The sequence below is a fragment of the Dama dama genome, chromosome 5 (genome assembly GCF_033118175.1).
Source record: "Dama dama isolate Ldn47 chromosome 5, ASM3311817v1, whole genome shotgun sequence".
In the NCBI taxonomy this organism is placed as follows: domain Eukaryota; kingdom Metazoa; phylum Chordata; class Mammalia; order Artiodactyla; family Cervidae; genus Dama; species Dama dama.
In genome coordinates, this window is record NC_083685.1 from 94485387 (window position 1) to 94507322 (window position 21936).

General features: G+C 51.8%; 1 protein-coding gene across 1 annotated transcript in view; it reads right to left on the bottom strand.

Annotated features, from left to right (window-relative positions):
* ITGAE (integrin subunit alpha E) overlaps positions 1 to 21936 on the bottom strand; it is a 60502-nt gene that overhangs the window by 26118 nt on the left and 12448 nt on the right. The window contains exons 2-15 of the mRNA XM_061143136.1: positions 18872 to 18992; positions 10189 to 10280; positions 8666 to 8733; positions 8205 to 8322; positions 7843 to 7977; positions 7343 to 7458; positions 6594 to 6745; positions 5428 to 5581; positions 4712 to 4862; positions 3697 to 3764; positions 2598 to 2733; positions 1590 to 1735; positions 1076 to 1216; positions 174 to 410 (exon numbers count right to left, since the gene is read on the bottom strand). Of these exons, the coding sequence (XP_060999119.1) occupies positions 174 to 410; positions 1076 to 1216; positions 1590 to 1735; positions 2598 to 2733; positions 3697 to 3764; positions 4712 to 4862; positions 5428 to 5581; positions 6594 to 6745; positions 7343 to 7458; positions 7843 to 7977; positions 8205 to 8322; positions 8666 to 8733; positions 10189 to 10280; positions 18872 to 18992 (1835 nt within the window). The remainder of the gene's footprint in view (positions 1 to 173; positions 411 to 1075; positions 1217 to 1589; positions 1736 to 2597; positions 2734 to 3696; positions 3765 to 4711; positions 4863 to 5427; positions 5582 to 6593; positions 6746 to 7342; positions 7459 to 7842; positions 7978 to 8204; positions 8323 to 8665; positions 8734 to 10188; positions 10281 to 18871; positions 18993 to 21936) is intronic.

Consider the following 21936-nt stretch of genomic DNA (forward strand, 5'->3'; position numbering starts at 1 on the left):
CCTCTAGCCCCACTGGAAGCATGCGGAGGTGAGAACCTCCCAGTGACTTCTGTCCCCCCTGGGCTGTCTCAACCCCCTGGGACCTGCCTGACACTTAGGACAGGAGCTGGCTCGGGTCTCAGGCCCTCATATCTGGGGAAGATCAAAGTCCCAGAGTAGAGGCAAGAGGTCACCTGTGGCTGGTTGGGAGAGAGGTCATTCAGCTGGTTGGTAGCACGTCCATTGTAGATGTACACACTGCCAAAGCCTGCACCATCGTCTGCCTCAAAGTCCTCCAGGGGGGCCCCAATGGCCACGTCTGTGAGCTTATCCTGACTGATATCCCCCACTGTTGCCATGGCAAAGCCAAATCGGGCATAAGTTAGCCTGGGGTGCCCACTCAGCATGCGTGCCAAGGAGAAGGAGCCATTCTGTAAGGCAGAGAGGCAGCTCAGCCCTCAAGACAGGGAGGCAGTGAGGTCCCACCCCACTGCCACCCTGGGAGGCAGGCTCAAAGACTCGTTGATTCTGACTCTCCATCCAGGAGTCTGAGGCTCAGAAAAGGCAAGAGACCTTCCCAAGTTTACACAGCGAGTGACTAGTGAAGTTGGGTTCCTGCTGCCTTGCAGTCCAGCACCCAGATCTTCGCCCCTCTGCTCCCACAATTGGGGTACTGGACTGGTGATCAGGAGGCCTGGCTTCTTGGCTTGGCTCCATCACACACTGGCTCTGTAAACTGGGGAAAGTCTCAAACATCACTGAGCCTCAGCTTCCTCATCTGTAAAATGGGAGTGACAGCCACCTCCCACAGTTACTATGAGAAACAAGTGAGATCACAAATAAAACATGCTTTGTCAACTATGCAGCTATGTGGAATGTCATCATCATCAACATGAGATGGTGGGGTGGGGAAAATAAGAAAGAGGGGGAGGGGATGGAGGGGAGCAGCCACCCCACCAGGCTGCCATCCACCCTGAGCTCCCCATCACCGCCCTCCGGTGCCAGGCAGGGCCAGGGCGCCTCCAGCCTCTGTCACCTCAGCCCCAGGCTGAGCGGCCACAGCCTCAGCCACCTTGTGAAGACGGAGATCTCTAACCTGCTTGTTCACACGGTACATGTAGACTCTGCCCTCCTCTCCTTGAATGTGGTAAAATGGGGCTGCCACCAGCAGCAAGTCTGTGATGCCATCCATGTCGACATCCACAGGGCACAGCTCGGAGCCAAAATAGGATCCCAACTACAGGCCAGGGGGATTGCAGCTCATGGGGAGTGCCAGGGACCCCCCACCCCACCCCCACTGCCACCATCACCGCCAAACCCCTCGGCAAGTCTAGACCCCTGCTCGTGTTCTTCCTGGACCATCAGATTTGGGTCAGACCAGGTCAGCATGTTCACCGGAATAACAAAGGAGGCTGGGTGAACGGCTGGATCCCCCACGATGGGGAAAACCAGCTGGCACTCAGGCACACAGAGCCGGGGCCGAGGCTGAGTTCTGCTCAGACGGGGCCCCCCACCTGCTCTGTGCCCTGGAGCCCACTCCTTTCCCTCTGGGGTCTCTGGATCCCCATCTATAATAATGGTGGCGAGGGGGTTCCTTCTCCAACAGGTACCTGCTCGCCCTCCAGCACTGGCACGAAGTTGTTGGTCTCTCTGCCCACATTCTGGAGCTCAAACACAGCCCCCCGCTGCTTGTGCCGTGGGGCCCCCGCCAGATAGGAGAGGCCACTGTCCTTGTACAGCACGGCCACTGAGTAACCTGCGGGATGGGGTGGTGGCATTGTGATCGGGACCTCCCACCGGGCCACTCTTCCCCACCTTCCCAGTCAGGCCTTCCAAGTAGCCTGGGCAGTGGGGCAAAACTGGAGACACTATCTCATCCTCTTAAAAATCATCAGTGGTGGCTCCCACTTACCCATGTGCTCCGCCACACAGAAGTTACCACACACATTACCACACATACAGCCTCACTCAAAATGCTCTCCACACACGTGCACCACCCACGTTCATCACAAACGCAGTATATGAAGACTGAGGACCGGGTGAAGGTTCACTCACCACTATTACTAATGGAGAGGCCCCGCCTCCCTAAGCAGCGGCCCAGGACCTGGCACTTTGGTACCAGCATCAGGGTCCATCCCTCGGTCCATATGAACAACCAGGAACCCTACCACAGCCTGCGTCCCTACTCAAGTCCCGCCTCCACCCAGGTAGCCTCCGGGCCCCGCCCCCACCCAGGCAGCCTCCGGGCCCCGCCCCTCACCCAGGCAGCCTCCGGGCCCCGCCCTTCCCAGGTAGCCTCCGGGCCCCGCCCCCACCCAGACACCTCCGGGCCCCACCCCTCCCAGGCAGCCTCCGGGCCCCGCCCCTCAGCCAGGCAGCCTCCGGGCCCCGCCCTTCCCAGGTAGCCTCCGGGCCCCGCCCCCACCCAGGCAGCCTCCGGACCCCGCCCCTCACCCAGGCAGCCTCCGGGCCCCACCCCTCCCAGGCAGCCTCCGGGCCCGCCCCTCACCCAGGCAGCCTCCGGGCCCCGCCCCTCCCAGGCAGCCTCCGGGCCCCGCCCCTCCCAGGCAGCCTGCGGGTCCCGCCCCTCCCTGGCAGCGTCCGGGCCCCACCCTCACCCAGGTAGGCATACTGCGCAGACTTGGTGTCCACTGCTGTCTGGTTCAGGAAGCTGCTGTTACAGCTGTGTGTGTTATAGAGCAGTGCGCCCCCGGACCAATCAAAGGCCCCTACGGTTCCGAGCAGCACCTGCTTCTGCAGGGGAGCAGGGTTGGAGGCAATCTGAGCGGGAGTGACTCAGGGCCAGCCAAGCTGGCTGCGGTTCTACCTGCCAACACAGCTAACCTTGCAGGGGATTGGGGGAGGGGGTGGTGGAGATCAGTGCCCACCGGCCCAGAGACGCAGGAGGAAGGTGAGAGGCAAACACTGGGTGTCGGCCTTGTACCCAGGATTACACCAGGGCAGCTGTCCCTCCAGTACCAGCAGCCCCTGGCACAGAAATCCAACCCGGGGTCCCAGATGTTGAGTGTTTAAAAAGGGCGTGCATGTGTATTCAGTCACATCAGACTCTTCCCGCGATCCTATGGATTGCAGCCCGCCAGGCTTCTCTGTCCATGGGATTTCCCAGGCAAGAATACTGAAGTGGGTTGCCACTTTCTACTCCGGGGATCTTCCCAACTCAGGGATTGAACCCATGTCTCCTGCATTGGAGGCAGATTCTTTACCACTGAGCCACCTGGGAAGCCCACATTAAACAAGTATGGCTCAGCAAAATGGGGCTTATCTCCCCCAAGGCTGCACATCTGGGCCTGGCGCCCAAGGCCCATTTGTGCTGAGTGACATGCTAACCATGCTCCTACCACACTCGTGGACCGTGTCCTCACAGCCTGTATCCCACGCCATCGGTGGGGAACAGGGCCTCCAGTGAGAAAAAGTAGCCGGCTTGGTGGGCAAACCCACCCAGGCCTGGGGGTTCCCAATCTGTGTTAAGTGAGCCGCTTAACCCTTGAGCACAGGACGGAATGACTCCCTGTTATAAACAGGGTCACTCTCTCCTTGACCACACAGGTCCAGGTTAGGGTGAGCACACAGAAGTGTTTTCCTTTGTCCTAAAACGGCTCCTTCAGATGCCTCACTCCAGGAGGACCCTGTAAGCCAGGTGGGGGCAGGGGAGACCCTGAGTTCCTAGGAGTCCCTGGTGCCCCATCAGCCACATACCTCATCTAGGATCTGGGCGCTGAACCCAACCTGCGCCAGCTGGTAGTGGAGGGCATCTCCAACTGTGCCTGAAAGCCAAGAAGCCCAGTGAGCCTGCTGTAAGCCAAGGCGAAGGGAAAAACCAAGTCAGGATGGAGATCAAGGGGCCTGCTTTAATAGCTGCTGGCAAAGTAGGCTGGGCTGTTCCTTCCTCTTCCTGGGCCTCAGTTTCCTCATCTGTGAGCTCCTGGGAACAGGAACCATTCCCCAGCCACCCTTCTTCCAGCACCAGAAAGAGCTTCTCATCAGAGCTTCACAGAATTTGGGAGTGCCGAGAATGGCTGGGACTATTGTTACCTTTTTATGTTGATTTTTTAAACTTGTTATTTTATATTGGGGGCTTCCCTGGTGGCTCAGATGGTAAAGAATCCACCTGCAATGCAGGAGACCTGGGTTCGATCGTTGGGTCAGGAAGATTCCCCTGGAGAAGGGAATGGCTACCCACTCCTGTATTCTTGCCTGGAGAATTCCAAGAACAGAGGAGCCTGGCAGGCTATACAGTCCATGGGGTTGCAAAGAGTCGGACACAACTGAGCGACTAACACTTCCATTTTATATTGGAGTATGGCCAATTAACAGCATTGTGATAGTTCCAGGTGGACAGTGAAGGAACTCAACCATACATACACATGTATCCATTCTCCTCCCCCAAACCCTCCTCCCATCCCAGCTACCACATAACACTCAGCAGAGTTCCATGTGCTATACAGTAAGTAGGTCCTTGTTGGTTATCCATTTTAAATATAGCTGTGTGTACCCGTCAATCCCAAACTCCCTAACTATTCCTTCCCCCCATCTTTCCCCCTGTCAGTTGTTGCATTTTTAGAGATGGAACAGCTGAGGCTCAGAGAGGTGAGGGGAGTTGCCAGAGTGCTACACGGAGGGAGGATGGGGATGCGGCTGGAGGGCGGGCCTTGAGCCTCCTGCTGAATGCCAAGGGGGCCGCCACAGGGTGGCCAGGGCCCTGGAGCCTCACCTTCCACGCGAATGATGCTCTCCTGCAGTCTGTTCAATAGCCCATCCAGAGCCATGTAGTTGGTCACCTTGAAGGCATGATCCTCATCAGGGTCCGAGGCGATCAGCTTCAGCTCATTGTACGCTTTACTTTTATTAAATGCTTCTCCCACCTGCACAGAGGCCCCAGGTCAGTGGGCCAGCACCGTGAGCAGTCTCAAGGCCCAGGGAGAGAGCTGAGCCCCTCCATCTGGCCTTCAGGGCCCCCCATCACCTGCTTCCTTCTTTCCCGTCACCTTGCTTCCCCACACACTCTACTTGTATGTTCCTGTGCACACCAGGGCCCCCCACCTCCGCTCACTCTGTCTCCTGTGCCTGCAGTCCTTCCAGCCTTCCCCGGGCACTAGGTCAGTGGCTCCTTTTGTCCTCTGAGACTCGGCTCTGCACCAGCTCCTCCAGGAACCTTCCCTCCCGGGGCTCCCAGGGTATCCAGTGCTCTCCCCATACCTTCTGGGAGAGTAAGCTGTGACCACCAGTGGGAAATGAGCCATCTGGGGGAAGACCCTGAGTGGGGTTGGGGGTGTGGGGAGCATGGGACACAGGGGCTGAGAGAAGTTGGTGTTTGTGACTGGAGCAGGGTTTGGGTAAGCTGCTTTCTGATGCCCCTCGAGGAACCCTGGCTCCTCACTGCCTCAGGCTGTACAGAGTCACGAGATATGCCCAGCTTCTGGCTCTTACCCCAATGGCAAAGCGCTCAACACCGCGCATCTTTGGGGAATTGATGACAGTCGTGAGGTTGAGGGGGTCCTGGAAGATATCCCCATCAGTGAGCACCAACATGACCTTGGATGCCTTTGCTCTGGAGCCTCGGTTTGGTGTGAAGATGTTATCTCTAGGTCGGGGAGGGGGAAAGGGAGACAACTTTGCCAGACGGTTGACTGAGCCCTGGGGAGGTTTTATTCACTGGCTTGTTTTAGAATCAAAGAAGATTAAGGAGCCCTCCCAGGAGAACAGAGCCCCAAAGAGGGGTGGTGATGTCCCTGGGTACACAGCAGCACAGGTACGGAGGTAAGACCACAGCGCAGGTGTTCTTAGCCCTCACCTGCTCCCAACAGACAGGTGACCCCAGAGGACAGCACTGGAGTCTATTCCTTGTGTGTATGTCAAACTAATAATGATATTAATTACAACAGCTAAGATTTACATAGCACATATGTGCCAGTCACTGTGCTAAGAACCATATATATATTTTTTTTTGGTCGCACCCTGTGGGATCTTAGTCCCCCAACTAGGGATTGAACCTATGCTCTCTGCATTGGAAGTGCACAGTCTTAACCATTGAATCAGCAGGGAAAACCTAGCACTGAACATATTTTAATCCAGTTATCCTCAAAACTCCTATAAGGCAAGTACAATTATTATTATTTGGCCTTGCAGCTTGTAGGATTTTAGTTCCCCAAACAGGGATTGAACCTGGACCTCAGCGGTGAAAGTGCAGAATCCTAATCACTGGACCACCAGGGAATTCCCTATGATTCTCATTTTTAATGTGAGGCAGTTGAAGCACAAAGAAGTTAAACAGCTTGCCGAAAGTCTCATGAGTGCAAACTGGACCTGGGATTGAAGCCAGGGAGCCTGCCCACTCACTCCTCTGGTAAGTGCTGTGCCCCACTGCTGCTCACAGGAGAAGTCTTTGGAAGAATTTTTGGAGGACTGTCCTGGGGTGTCATCCATCAACCAAGGCTGGATTGGAAGACCTCACAGTCCCCTTTTAGCCAAGGAAGAGCCTTAACCCTGACCCTGTCCTCTACATAGTCTGTCCAGCCACCTTCTCCAAGCAGGATGTCTCAGAGCCTCTGGGCAGGGCCACAGGCTGGCAGCCAGTAGGTCTACAGATAACTCACAGGACGTGCTGCATGGCAGAGGCAGTCTTGGTGACTTTCTTCACTTGAGTGATATTCTTGACTCTGTCCAAGGAGGCTCTAATGTCTTGGCTGTCCAGAAGGTCAAGCTCAGTCTGGATGACTTCCCCATATTGCACCACAGCAAATCTGCACTGCAGGGCAGGGGCCAAGAGGGGAGGAGTTTGGCAAAGCTGCTCAAGGCTACCCCCACCCTTTAGATGGCTCCCCCTGGAAGAAGTGGAAGAATCCACTCATTCCTCCTAGTCTCTGGGCAGGAGGAGATGCTCAGGCAGAGGGGAACCTCTAAGCCAGTAGGGGTGGAGAAAGGTGTGATAGTAATGGCTCCTGGTGAATCATGGGCTTCTCCCTGAATCTATGTCCCTGTGTAGCCCCCTCTTCCACATTGACTCCAGGATAGGCTGTGGTGACTTGCTTTGGCCAATGGACATCAGCAAATGTGATGTAATCAGAGGACTGAAAAGTGCTTGCCATGAAAGAGTTGGGCTGGGCTGTTATAGACACATGGCCCAGAAAAGTGAAGGCAATTTAGGGTCCAGTCAAGCAGGTGTCTGCACCTGCAGGAATTAACTCCAAGTAAGAACAGCAGAAGAACCACCCAGCTGAGCCCAAACTGAATAGCCGACCCACAGAAGGAGAACATATCCTTGGTGGATGTTTTGAAGCAGCTTGTTCACAATGGTGGTAGACAACCCACAAATTGTGTGAATCCAGCTCTAAGGGAAGCCCACCTCAAAGCACTTCTTGTAAAAGTTCGTCATCATGTTGTAGATGAAATCTTTGGCTTTCTGGAAGTCTGGGGGCTCAATGCTTCCTGAGCCATCCAGGACAATGGCGATCTCAGTGCCTGGGCCAAGACAGGGAGCAGGTTAGGAGTGGGTGTGGAATTGGAGTGAGGGCAGCTCTCCCTGCTCTGAAGGGCACCCACCCAATCAAGCCCTGAAGGCTCAGTTCAGGGAGGACTCAAGTGCCACTCCCAGGAGTGAAGCCTTTGTCTGGGAGGCAGAGAGAGCCAGAACCTGCTCAGGCTCTGATGCTGTGTGAGTCTCTCCCAGCACCCCTGCTCCCTGGGCCTCAGTTTCCCCAGACAGAGCTGGGACTAGTCAAGCCTGCATAATCCAGTCACTGCTCCCCACCTCTTGGAAAAGGCACAGCTCACCCCTAGAGGTCGCTAGCCTAGGGGGTCAGCTCTGACAGCCTCTGGGAGCAGCCCAGATCTGCCTCTTCTCACCAGCTGCCTCTTCCTCCTCTTCCTCCTCTTCCAACTTCACATCCCGTCGCCTCCTGGCTGTGTTCTCTGTGCTGCCTTTTTTGTCCCTGGAGCAGCCTCCAGCATCCACAGTGGTGTTGAGATCCAGAAATTTTTCTTTAAAAAGTCCACATGGAAGAGCTCAGAGTCAGATGGCTTCCTGGTTCACCTCCAGGCCAGCCCTCACTCAGCTCTCCCTGGTTCCCTTCACGGGGGGCCCAAGGCTGCCCTGTCCTCTCCAGGCCCCTGTGTCCCTCTGCATCTACCACAGGCTGGTGCCTCTTCTTGCACACCCCAGGAGAGCCCTCAGAGCTGTCCAAGGCCACTGCAGGTCCAGTCCTTACCAAGGTTGGAGAAATAGACCTGGGCCCGGGGACGGAGGTCAGGGGCCAGCAGGGTGCAGTTGCCTGTGAGCTCTGAGCTGAGGCTGTGGGGCTGCCGGGTTGGCACTTGAATGCAGACCTGGTGGAAGGGTGGAAAAAAGAAGGGGAAAGCCTGGGTCACCCCTGACCCAGGCCACACCCACACCCCCCATGCAGAACCCAGAGCCTCAACCAGGCAGGGGCCACAGAACAGCCTGTTCACCCCTCCCCAGAGGGAGGAGGAGTCAGTGCCAGCGTCAGTGTGCTGGGTCACACAGTGTACCCAGGTCAGAGCCACCATCAGCCCTGGGGTTGATCAATGATATAGCTGGGCTCAGCCCTGAGAATAACACATCAGCCAGGGCTAGTATCCACAGGGGTCAACCACAAGGGTCACCACCAGCTCCCCGAGGCCCTCCATCCCCTATGCCACGCACACTCACCAAAACACCGTGGTGGTTCCGGACAGCCGTCACTCCCTGGTACCTCCCCTTTGGAGCGGGGACGTGCTCTGAAACAGTGAAGCCCAGGTAAGGGGGTAGGGATGCTGGGAGGCAACCCAGGGGCCAAGGTAGCGGCCACAGGGGCATCTTGGTCAAGGCCCCATGAGGACCAGCTGGCCACTCAGAGCAGCCTCTAGAAGCTGGGTGGGGGAGCCTTCAAGGACAAGCCTCTCCCCCAGGCTCATTCAGTGTCTCATTCCACATGTGCCCCACGATGTCTGCTCTATGCTTGGCCTGTGACAGATGGTGATAGGGATCCAGAAACACTGAGAGCTGCTGCTGGTCCTCAGGGGACCCTGGGCTGGTGGGCAGGCAGGCAGAGAAGCTGTAGCTGGCATGTATGTGCCGCATGGAGAGGAGGGCAAGAGGCTGAGGGACTGGCCGTAGAGTCTGATGAACCCTCCCCTCTCCAGGTCCTGTCCCCAGGGAATCTTATTGCCCCACAACCCCGGGGGCAGAAATGTAGCTCCTTCCCCTCCCTCCCCACTGTGGACCTCAGCAGACTCTCATATTTGAGTCACAGGTCACTCAGCCACCATGCTGGACCATGTCCCCTTCTGAGGCAGAGATGGAGGCTGTTCAACACAGGGCCTCCCACACAGTCTAGGACTCCACCCACACGGCCGAGTGGTCGTCAGCAAAGATGGGCCTTCATCTGGACTGGGTGGGATGGGGAGTATTTGGTCAACGAGTGAATGAGGTCCATTCCTTTGTTCATTCAAACAGCATTATTGATCACTTAATATATGGCAGGCCCCATGCATTGGAAAAGACCCTGATGCTGGGGAAGATCGAAGGCGGGAGGAGAAAGGGACGAAAGATGATGGGATGGTTGGGTGGCATCACCAACTCAGTGAACATGAGTTTGAGCAAGCTCCGGGAGATGGTGATGGACCGGGAAGCCTGGCATGCTGCAGTCCATGGGGCTGCACAGTCAGACACAACTTAGCGACTGAACAACAGCACGCTGGACGACAGGATGGCCGCAGTTAGATGGGAGGGAGAAGGGTTGGGTCCCACTGAGGTGCAATGAGCCCGGGTAGGTTGGGTTTTGGAATCAAGTGGAGTTGGGTTCGCATCTTTGGTACTACCCAGATATGTGACGTTAGTCATACTGGAAGCCAGAGGCCTCCTCTGAACTGTAGCTTCCTCTTCTGTAAAAGGCTGTGGTTTTGAGAATTAAAAGTACACGAAGCATGTAACAGAGTGTCAGGCGACATGGTGAACACTCCATACGTTTTGGATTTCATTTTCATTGTTAGAATTGGGTCTGTTAAAGATGGGTTAGGGGTTAGGGTTGGGTAGGGATGGGACTGGGCTCCAGGGTGGAAGGCTTGTTGTGCTGGAGTCTATGGTGGAGGGACCGGGTTAGGTGGGGCCGGGGCTGGAATGATTGGCCCGGTTGAGTGGGATTCCCAGAAAGGAGGTCCTGGGAGCATTCCCCGGGGTGGGGGCTGACTCACCTACTGGTTGGCACTGGAGCTCATCCTGGGTGAGAGAACACTGATGCAGGGGCTTTGCTGTCCGGCTGGTTCTGGGGCTGGTGACCAGGAGCCTGAGCAAAAGCATCGAGCTTGTCAGTGATCCCCTGTCTTCTCCCCACTGCGCGGGCTCGGTCCTTCTGTTCCAGGCCCACAGACCCACAGGCTCCCCATCTGGGAAACCATGGAAAAGACCAGACCAGGACAGGCAGGCAGGCTCCCGGCCCAGGACAGTGGATCTGCATTTCAAGGGAGGCATGGGCTTTAACCTTCACACGGTTTCTAGCAGGCAATGGCTAAATACCTCCCGTCTCTGCCTGCTGGCCACCCTGACAGACATGGGGTGATATTGGTGGTAAGTAAAGACTCTCCGCTCTTTGATGGTGGTGGTGGGGATGGGGCTCCAGGAAGCCACCAGCAGCAGGCAGTTTCTGTTGCAGGCAGTGCTGGCTTCCTAGTGGCTGCTGGGGGGGGGGGGGGGGCTGCCCCCACCTGGCTTCAGTGACCATGCTTCCTGAGAAGAACGTTCTAGTGCCCCCTCTCCCAGGGACTGGTCAGAACTGGAAGTTCTGGGCACCTCGGCTTGGTTAAGGCAGCCTCAGGAGACGTGATTCCCAATGGCCAAGTCTGCCCCCAACCCAAAGCCCAGAGAGACACAGAGACAGTGTCAGCCTAAATATTCTTAGGGTCCATGCCACTCAGGGAGGATAAGAGCTGCCCCAGGACAGGGAGGTCTCTCTGTCTTAAGGGCTGTGAGTAGGTGGCATTGGGGAAGGGTGACAGGGAAGCAAGTCCAAGGTTTTACACCAAGGGCAGTGGGAAGCCACAGAGGGCTTCACACTCAGACAGGTCATGATGAGCTATGGTGGGTTGGGGGCCAGAAACAAGGTTGTGTTGCCACTTCCTCACCTCTTGTTACTTGACATTTTAGGAAGTTATGAAAGATATTCACTTTATCTTTCATGGTTGACAGGATAATAATAAAATCTATACTGTGTGTGTGCCCTCCCCAGCTTATCCCAAGCTGATTTCCACCCCGATAGGGCTCCTGTCAAGGTCAGTGGTGGTTCCCACATTGCCAAGTCCAAGGGACACTTTTCTGTCCTCGTCTTCCTCAACCTCTCAGCAGCCCTAGACTTAAGGGACCATCTCCCCCTTGAACCACTTTCTTCTGGATTTCCCCTGACCTCCCTCACTATTCCTTCTCCCAATCCTTGGCTTGTTCCTTTGCTGTCTGACTTCTAAATGTCACCTGGGCTGGGTGGGTCCCTGTATGCCTCACTACACACTCTCCCTATTGATCCCCTGCAATCGCTGGCTTCAATACACCTACAAATGCTGACATTCCCATCTTTATATGTGCAATGGTAGGATCCCTCCACCAGAAGCCAAATGAAGGACTTCCCTGACAGTCCAATGGTTAAGACTCTGTACTTTCAATGCAAGGAGTAAGGGTTCAATCCCTGGTCAGGGAACTAAGATACCACATGCTGTGGCACAGCCAAAACATAATAAAAATAAGAATAAATAAAAAAAAGCAATAAATGCTGGAGAGGGTGTGGAGAAAAGGGAACCCTCTTACACTGTTGGTGGGAATGCAAACTAGTACAGCCACTATGGAAAACAGTGTGGAGATTCCTTAAAAAACTGGAAATAGAACTGCCATATGACCCAGCAATCCCACTTCTGGGCATACACACTGAGGAAACCAGATCTGAAAGAGACACGTGCACCCCAATGTTCATCGCAGCACTGTTTATAATAGCCAGGACATGGAAGCAACCTAGATGCCCATCAGCAGACGAATGGATAAGGAAGCTGTGGTACCTATACACCATGGAATGTTACTCAGCCGTTAAAAAGAATTCATTTGAACCAGTTCTAATGAGATGGATGAAACTGGAGCCCCTTATACAGAGTGAAGTAAGCCAGAAAGATAAAGAACATTACAGCATACTAACACATATATATGGAATTTAGAAAGATGGTAACGATAACCCTATATGCAAAACAGAAAAAGAGACACAGAAATACAGAACAGACTTTTGAACTCTGTGGGAGAAGGTGAGGGTGGGATGTTTTATAAGAACAGCATGTATATTATCTATGGTGAAACAGATCACCAGCCCAGGTTGGATGCATGAGACAAGTGCTCCGGCCTGGTGCGCTGGGAAGACCCAGAGGAATCGGGTGGAGAGGGAGGTGGGAGGGGGGGAACGGGATGGGGAATACGTGTAAATCTATGGCTGATTCATATCAATGTATGACAAAACCCACTGAAATGTTGTGAAGTAATTAGCCTCCAACTAATAAAAAAAAAAAAGAAAGAAAAAAAAAATTAGCTTCATCCTTGGAAAAAAGAAGAAAAAAAAGCCAGATCAGCATAGCTATAGTAAAATAGAATAATGACCCTTCCACTCCCAGAGAAGTCCACGTACTAATCCCCAGAGCCCACAAATAAGCTACTTTTTATGGCAAAAGGCACTTTGTAGATGTGATTAAGTTAAGGATTTTGTGACGGGGAGTTTATCCTGGATTATGTGGGTAGGCCCAATGTAATCAGGCTTTCCCAATGGCTCAGCAGGTAAAGAATTCGCCTGCAATGCGGGAGACACAGGAGATTCAGGTTCAATCTGAGAGTCGGAAAGATCCCCTAGAGGAGGAAAACGGCAGTCCATTCCAGTATTTTTGCCTGAAAAATCCCATGAACAGAGGAGACTGGTGGACTACAGTCCAAAGCATTGCCAAGAATTGTACATGACTGGGCAACTAAGCATACATATCAATGTAATCACAAGGGTCCTTATCAGAGGGAGGCGCTGCTGGCCTTAAAGATGGAGGAGGGGGCCACAAGCCAAGGGATGCAGGCAGTCCCTTGAAGTAAAAGAAGTGAGGGTACAGATTCTCCTCTTGAGCCCCTAAAGGAATAAAGCCCTGCTAACTCCTTGATTTTAGTTCAGTAAGACCTGTGAAGAACTCTGACCTCCAAAACTTTAAGATAATAAATTTGTTTTTTGTTTTTTATTCTTTTTGGCCACAGGGCACATGGGATCTTAGTTCCCTGACCAGGGGTCAAACCTGTGCCCCCTGCATTGGAGAGGCAGAGTCTTAACCACTGGACTGTGGTTTCTGTACCAATGTGTCCTGTTCTAAGCCACTTAAGTTTGTTGTGAATTTTTAACATATTTATTTTGGCTGTGTTGGGTCTTAGTTGCTATATGCCGGATCTTTTGTTACCGAACATGGACTCACTAGCCGTGGCTCGCAGGCTCAGTAGATGCAGCACACAGGTTTAGTTGCCCCGCAGCATGTGGGATCTTAGTTCCCTGATCAGGGATTAAACCCTTGTCCCCTGCACTGGAAGGTGGATTCTTAATCACTGGAGCACCAGGCAAGTCCCACGTTTGTGGTGACTTTGTTATAGCAGCCCTAGGAAAGTAATAAATTACCTACTGCCCATTGTCTAACAGGTCTCTCAAATTTAGAATGTCCAAAACAGAACTATGGTCTTGTCCTCCTGAGCCTGAACTAAACCTTTCCATCTCCCCGCCATGGATGCATGTCACCCCTGACCACCACGTTCTGGAGTCCGAGGCCTGGGGGGCACCCTTGTTTCATTTTTTTCACTCATCCCCTCCATCAAATGCATCAGTAAACCCTACTGGTTTTTCCTTCAAATTATATCTAGAGAACATCTCTTCTGTTTCCCCTGCCACCATCATCTCGCCTGATGTATAGTAATAACCTCCTAACTTATTTCTTTTTTTAAATTCAGTCTTTTAAATTACACCACATCACTCCCCTACATCAACAACCTCCCATGCCCTTAGAGAGTCTGTCCATACTCCTCGCTGCAGCCAACAGGGCCTTGCACCATCTAACACCTTCCCCAACCCTGACACTCGCCTCCAGCTCCTTCGCTCCTCAAGCTCTAGCTCCACACTGGCTGGCTGCAGTTCCTAGGCTGCCCCCAGCTCTTTGCTGGCTTGGGCCTTCTGCCTTGCTGTCCCCTCCTCTCCCCAAGCCCGGCCCATTCTCATTCCTTGGCCTCACTTAACTGTCACAAATGCTTTCTCCAACCAGCCTCACATTACAACCCAGTTTCTCTGCTTTTCATCAGCCCATTCATTCCCTTCCCAGAACTTGTCCCTGTTTGATGGCATCCTGTTCACTTGTTTACTGTTTATTATCTCTCTCTCCCCCTAGATGATAAGTTCCCCAATGATCTTGTCTATCTTGTTTCCTGTATTATTTAAGGTGGCTGGAATGTGGTGCATAGCAGGGGCTTGGTAAATATTTGTTGAGTGATGATTGAATGACCATCCAGGCAGCAGGTGAGCGGGCCAGTGTAGAGTGAGGTTGAGGAGGGCAGTGTGAAGCTCAGCTCTGTGGGCTTAAATCTGAGCCCCCAAATTAGCTTGCCTGCTCAGCAACCTTGCCTCTTTCTCAGGCCCTGCCCAGCCCGAGCCTCAGCGCTGGGCCCAGCACCTTGTTCTCTGCTCCCCCACAAAGGTGGGCTCAGAACTGGGCTCTAACCCAGACCACATTTTAAGGTGTAGGTGCAGGCCTGGAATAGCCTCAGGTCTCTTTCCTCCTTTAGGCCTTGGCTCAAGTTGTTACTTCCGCTTGCAGTGCCTTTCACCTCCTTTTCCTGCAGAACAGTCTTCCTAAAAACCAGCTCCTCAAGAAGACTTCCCAAAAGAAGAAGCACCTTGACCCCTTCCAAGCCTTCTAAGAAGCCCTCACTCCTGGACACCTACACTTATCCCTGACTTTTGTTCCCACTTAGACTGTGAGTTCTGGTTGAACTACCATGTACAGTTGCACAGGTTGCACACTGCAGAACCCAAGGTTGCCTTTCATATCACAGTCATGCAATGCCATGGCCTGGGGCCGTCTGAGCTGCTTCTGCTGCTCACCCCTTTAACCAGCCCCTCCATGGTGGGTCTCTTGATCTCCAGGTTTATCTACCGAGGGACTGGCAAATTAAACTGTAACTGAATTCACCATCAGCTAATAGCCCCAGGGACCCTATTACACCTGGGCTGAGTGCACCCATCTCCTGCCTTCATCCATCTCTCACTCAGAGTCTATTCCCATACTTCCCAGGGGAAGGCCTTATTTTATGTTCCACACCACCAGCTGCAGAAGCTAAGTCCATGATGCTGCCAGCTCTGGCTGTTACATCTTACAGAGAAATGACATGAGGGAAAGGGGGACGCGTCATCCTTGCCCAGGGACCCCAGCTGGTTCCTCTGTGGCCCAGACAGCAAGAAATGCATTTCCTGTCCTGTGAGCAGCCCATGGTCTCAGGCTCTAAGGTTTGAAACCCAGAAGTGCTTCCCACCACATCCTCCTCCCCTGCATGTTCAAACCTTTGAGCCCCTCTCTGCTCTAGCAGGTGTTTGCGGAGGTTTTCTTGAGCCCAAGAGGGCTCTTCCCCCAGCCCTGGGGTGGGGGTGGGTGGCTCAGAGCCTTCTGCTCTGCGAACTTCAAAGACCCCTCCTCCACTGTGGGCTTTCGGCTCAGCTTCTGAGAGAGGGGGGTTAAAGTCTGTTGGGCCTGAAGCGGGTGTGGTGAGGGCTCTGCTGGGGTACTGGTGGGAGGGGGGCTGGGCAGAAGACACTCACTGATAACTTGGGCTGAAACCCAGCCTTGACCTTGATGAGCTGGGGGAGCAATCAGAATGTCATGCACTGCAAACTTTGTTAAAACTGAACGCTGACCCAGTGCAGAAGCCATGATCTAGCAATTCCACAGCTGGGCGCTCCGGTGCCTGATAAAAAAAGATGCCCAGTGAAAGAAAATGCAGAGCTGTGCTGGTTGTCATAGCCCAAGGAAACTGCCAGAACACCTCTCATCAGCACTGTTCCCACACGGGAAAACTCTAGCAATGACAATGGGTACCACTGCTGCAGGCAACACTGATGAAATTCCTAGACTGGGTGTTGAGGGAGAGAAGCCTGACCATATGCCTTGTTAATGATAAGTTCAAGAACAGGAAAAGCCAGTCTATGGAGACGGGGAAGGGGGTAGGGCAGGGGAGGGCACGTGGGGACAGGGGTTAACTCTTTCCCAGGATGTGCCTGGTAGGGAGCACATGGCTGTAGGGGGCTTGTGGGGGGCAGCCTCTTGTATGGACGTGACTTATATGGGTGGCTCACTTCATGAACATTCGCTGAGCGGCAGGCTGATGCCAGGTGCAGTTTTCTGTGCAACAATGCAGCAGTAGAACTTTACCAGAACAAAACACAGCAATGCTTACCTTTAATTCACCTTCCTGCAGCCAGAACATTCCTAGCAACCTTCTCACCGCCCTCCCTGCTTCAAGCCCTTCTGGCTCCCCACACCTTTCGTGCAGGGGGTGGAGCACAGCCCACTTCCTCCATCCAATTCTCATCGTGCTCGGCCTCAGCAGCCAACGACTTCCCAGCTCCCTGACTTGCTCAGGCTGGCTTCCAGACTTCTGCCCAAGCTGCTCTCAGCCCTGATGCCCAGCTCTATGCTGACTCCCTCTCCTATGCCTTCTAATTCCTACTCAGCCCCTACGTCTCAGTGACATAGCATATCCTCTGACTGAAGGACACATGTGGCTCCATGTCACCAAAGAGCCCTGCACATCCCCACAGAGCAGCTATCCTTCCTCCTGTAATTGACCAATGGGTCTTTTTCCCGCAAGAGCCTAGGAGCTTCCTGGGGGCAGGGACTGTGTCTCCTCTCTCTTATGCCCCAAGCTTTACCTGGCCCTGAGCAGATGCCCCATAATTACTGCCAGATGAATGAATGAGTGAATGGGCCCTGCCCTCACCACTTAAATCTAACAGTCACCAGCCTCTTCACTGGACAATGAGGAAACCAAGCAGGGGGTCTGAGCCTGCTTAGCTGGTGTGGTCATGGCCCAAGTTCAGGGCTATGAGGCTGCCTCAGGGGCCATCACTGCCCACCCATCCTCCACCAAACAGAGCTCCACCAAGTCTGACCCCCTGAGTGACTCTGCCCCAAAGCCGTCTGGACCCTGGGCTCATGGCTCAGCTGTGTTGGGTGGGCAGGAAACCCTGGACCACTGACCAGAAGCAAAGCAACTGAGGTGGGGATGAGGGGTTAGGGAACCAGCCAGGGGCAGCTGGGCCTTGGAGCAAACACAGGAAGAGCCCTGTGACCATCACGAACAAGACAGGGAGAGGAGGGGCTACTGTAGATAAAGAGGAACAACAATGACAGGCAACACAGGAACCTTGAGTGAACCCTGGTCTCAAGATAAAGCAGCTTTAAATGTCATCTTGGCAACAACAGGGGACATTGGAGGGTGTGTGGTGACCCTTCACTGCAAAACTTCTAAAACCAGACATGTCTTTACACACCACCATTACCTCCAGCTGATAGAATCCACATCTGATCTATTTGCTTATTGTCTATCTCCCTTGAGCATAAGGATTTGTGTCTGCTTTGTTCACCACGGTACCCTCAGGGCCTGACACACAGTAGGTGCTCTCTGTGAATGCTTGCGGAAGGACTTTGGTGGTCCAGTGGGTCCACACTCCCAATGCAGGGAGCCTGGTTTCAATCCCCCATCAGAGAACTAGATCCCACACGCTCCAAGCAGAAACCCCACATGCTGCAACTAGGGGCCGGCACAGCCAAATACATAAATATTTTTAAAATAAATAAATGCTTGCGGAGTGAAGGGCCATGGTATAAATCATTCTACAACCTGCCTTCTCCATTTTACAATATGTTTCGAGATTGACTCAGTTCATAACCATTGCACTCGATTCATTCATTTTACCAGCTTTTGGTATCACATTAGATGATTCACACCTTATTTCTTTCACTTTCCGACGATGCTTATTTCAAAACAGCGTCACAATCAATACCTCTATGAGTACCTGAGAATATCCCCGGGGTTGGTATCTAGGGGTGGAATCCCCAAGTCAAAGGCCATGTGCATCCTCAGACCTGCATGATACAGCAAAATGATTCTCCCAGGGGATGATACCAACTCTCATTTCCACAAGTTCCTCCTTCACCACATCCTGGCCAACAGAACGTTGTCAGACAAAATGTTTCGCTTATCTACTGGGTGGGTATGGATGATATGTTTAAAATACAAAGTGATGTGTATTGATCTTAAACTTGGCCATAAATTGTGTCAAACCCTTAATGTGCATTAACTCAGTCTTTGCTTTGAAGTAGGAAAATATCACCCCCACTGGAGAGATGAGAAACTGAGGCGGGCGGCTGAGTGTCTTGCTATAAATACAGAGTGAAGCTGTCACCCAACCACGGCGGCCAGACCCACAGCCTGCCTCGCCCGTAACCACTACGCCCGCCTGCCTCATAATTTCCATTTTAAAAAATATTTTTTTGTCACTGCCCAAAATTTCTATATTGAGCATGTGTTACTTTTGTAAGACACAAAAGAGCCTTGATAAACTATATTTTAAGAGAGGTCGTTAATCTCCCCCTCCTCCACCCCAGGAGAAGCCAGGGTGAGGTGAGGGGCCAGCCTGCAAGGACTGCCCCTGGGCTCACGGCCTCTCCCCTGCACGCCCCTCTGAAAGGGGTTCTCCCAAGCTGTGGAGCGGGCTGCCGCGGCCTTGCCTGGGGCCTTCTCCAGCTCTCCGAGGACCCTTCGGTCCTCATTGCCCATCCCCAACCCGCTCACCAAGTCTGCTTGCTGCTGGAGTCCTGATGCAGAAGGGAGCTCAGCACATAGAGGTCGCCGCCCTCGGGAGTCACCCAGGTCCGGACCACGTCCACATTGAAGGCGGCCAGGGGAGCCAGGCCTGAGGAGGAAAGAACAATGAACAGGAGAGGCATCGTTATTCCATCACCTCCTGCCCTGCTACTATCCCCACTTTACAAATGGAAAAAGCAGGACTCCCAGGGATTTTTTTTTTTTTTATAAGAATGGCTCCTGGAACACAGGCACATTTAACCCAGAGCCCTTGATCCTCCAGCTAAACCAAGCTGTGTCTGTACCAAGGCTCCCTCCTCCAGGAGGTCTTCTTTTTTTTTTTTTTTCTTTTGGCCATTCCTTGCAGCATACAAGATATTAGTTCCCTGACCAGGGATCAAATTAGTGCTCCTTGCAGTGGAAGGGCAGAGTCTTAACCAGGGACAGTCAGGGGAGTCCCCCACGCCCCAACCCCCGCTCATCAACCAAGGGTCTTTTTCCATAGGAATAGGACTGGGATGCAGGTATGTCTGACCCAGAACCCCTGACCCTCCTACTAAACCAAGCTATGTTGGTACGAAGGCCCCCTCCTCCAGGAGGCCTTCCTTGGTTCTGTCCCAGAGCACTTCCCACCTTCTCATACCTCCCACTGTTCACTTTCTGTACCTGCCTCGGAGCACATGCTCATCACTGTGTCAGGTACCAAAGTTAAAATAGGCTATGGACCCAGTGGAGAGGACCTGCACACATTCTGTCTACATACGTCTCCATCAATTGACCCAAAAGAAAAGATACATCCTCAAAAATACCTATTTCTAACAGTCCCAAACTGGAGCAACCCAAATGACATCTGTTGGGGAATGGATATTTTCAGACAATGGAATACTATTCAGAAGTAAAAAGAAACAGACAGTCAACATGCACAACAAGATGGGTGAATCTTCCCCGGTTGGCTAAGACTCTGAGTTCCCAACTCAGGGAACCCAGGTTCAATCCTTGGTCAGGGAACTAGATCCCACATGCTGAACTAAGAGTTCCCACAACTAAAGATCCCATGTGCTGCAACTAAGACCAGGCACAGCTGAAATGAATAAATAGAGAAAAATAAATATTAAAAAACTGTAGCAAAAAATATTGCCTGAAGTAGTGAGAGTGAGGGTGGGAATTAACTGCAAAGGGGCAGAGAGGAGATTTTTGGGGTATTGGAAATAGCCTACATCTCTATAGGCATTTGGATTACAAAGACACGCATTTGTCAAAAATACATCATATGATCCACTTAAAATTTGTGTGGCTCACTATGTAAATTTTACCTTAAAAAAAAAGAACCATAAGCAAATATTGAATTCTAGTTAACAGGTATGCTAAAATGTTTAGGGATAAACTGTGCTAATGCCTGCAATTCACTTTGAAATGCATCAAAATGTAAGACAGCTTGATGGGTGGATAGCTGGATATATATATGGATGCTAATTTATATAGAGATGGATATAAATAAATGCTTCTATATACTTTAATTACAACTGTCAACATTTTGTTGTATTTGCACTATCACATATTTTACATATATGTGATATACAAAAATGTATATATTGTAAAATCTGTACATTGTCAAGTCTGTCATATGTGGTTGTCCATTGCACAAGTTTTTCAACTTTTCTGTATGTTTGGAAATTCTTCACTAAAAATTTGGGGGGAAAACTTGGGAAGGCAGAATTGATATGGATAGATTGCTCCCCAAAGAGGCTGTGCCAATTTGTACTCCAACAACAAAATGGAAGGCCTATTTCCCACAGCATTGCTTGAGCTGACTGTGCAGGCCTCTTCATCCTTGTTTTAAAAGAGTATCTCATCATTTTCTTCCAAAACTACTTTTTTAATTAGGAGTGAAGTCAAGCCTCTTATTATAAGTTGTTTTCTGTCTGTTCATACACACTACCCATCTTAAAGAGATCTTCATTGTTTTCTTTTTCATTCTTTTGGCTATATAATGTGGCATGTGGGATCTTTAGTTCCCTGACCAGGGATTGTATCCGCACCCCCACAGTAGAAGTTTGGAGTCCTAAGCACTGGACCACCAGGGAAGTTTTCTTATTTAATATACAAGAGCTTTTTTTTCCAAAAGAAATTGTCAATGTGTTACTTAGCTATTTGTTCGACTTCCTTATATTTTTTCCCAAACCTACATTTATTATGTAGTCAAATTATTTGTCCTGTGTCACTTGAGCTTTGGGTCATGCTTTCCCACCAGAGATTTTTTTTTTAATTCACTCTTATTTTCTCCAGTATGATATTTATTTCATTTTTTTGTGCTTACATCTTTGATTCATCTAGACTTTTTTCTTTTGGCTGCACCATGAAGCTTGTGGGATCTTAGTTCCCTGACCAAGGTTCAAACCCATGTCCTCTGTAGTCAAAATACAGTGTCCTAACCACTGGACCGCCATGAAAGTGCCTAGATTTTATTTTTGCATATATCCAGCTTTAATTTTTCTTCCCCCCAAATGAAACTGTCCCAGCATTCCTTCTCAAATAGCTTATATTATTCCCATAGGTTTGAAATACCACTTTTTCATTCTCAGAATTCTCACATGCAATTTGGTGTCCTCAGGCACTCAGTTCTGCCCCATTGACCTCACTTTCTCCTGCTTGGACACATTCATTCGTCTCCTGACTTTCTCTTTCCAGATTTGTCCCTCCAGGTACATCCTTTCCATACCAGTAGTCAGAAAGAATTTTCAAAAGCATAGTTTGACCGTGCTATGCCACTGCTTAAAATTACAATATATGTTTGCATGGGGAAAAAAAGGCAAAGTGAAGCTCAGTCTATAGACTTATCTGTTCAAATACTGCTCAGTTAACAACTTTTTGTCACAATGGCTCTTGACAAGCTATGCCACTTCTCGAGTTTCGCTCCTTTTTTTTTTTGCTTTGGCCACACCCCACAGCTTGCAGGATCTTAGTTTTCAACCAGCGACTGAATCCAGGACCTGGCAGCTAAAGCACCAAGTCCTAACCACTGGACTGCCAGGGCGCTCCCAGCTATGCCACTT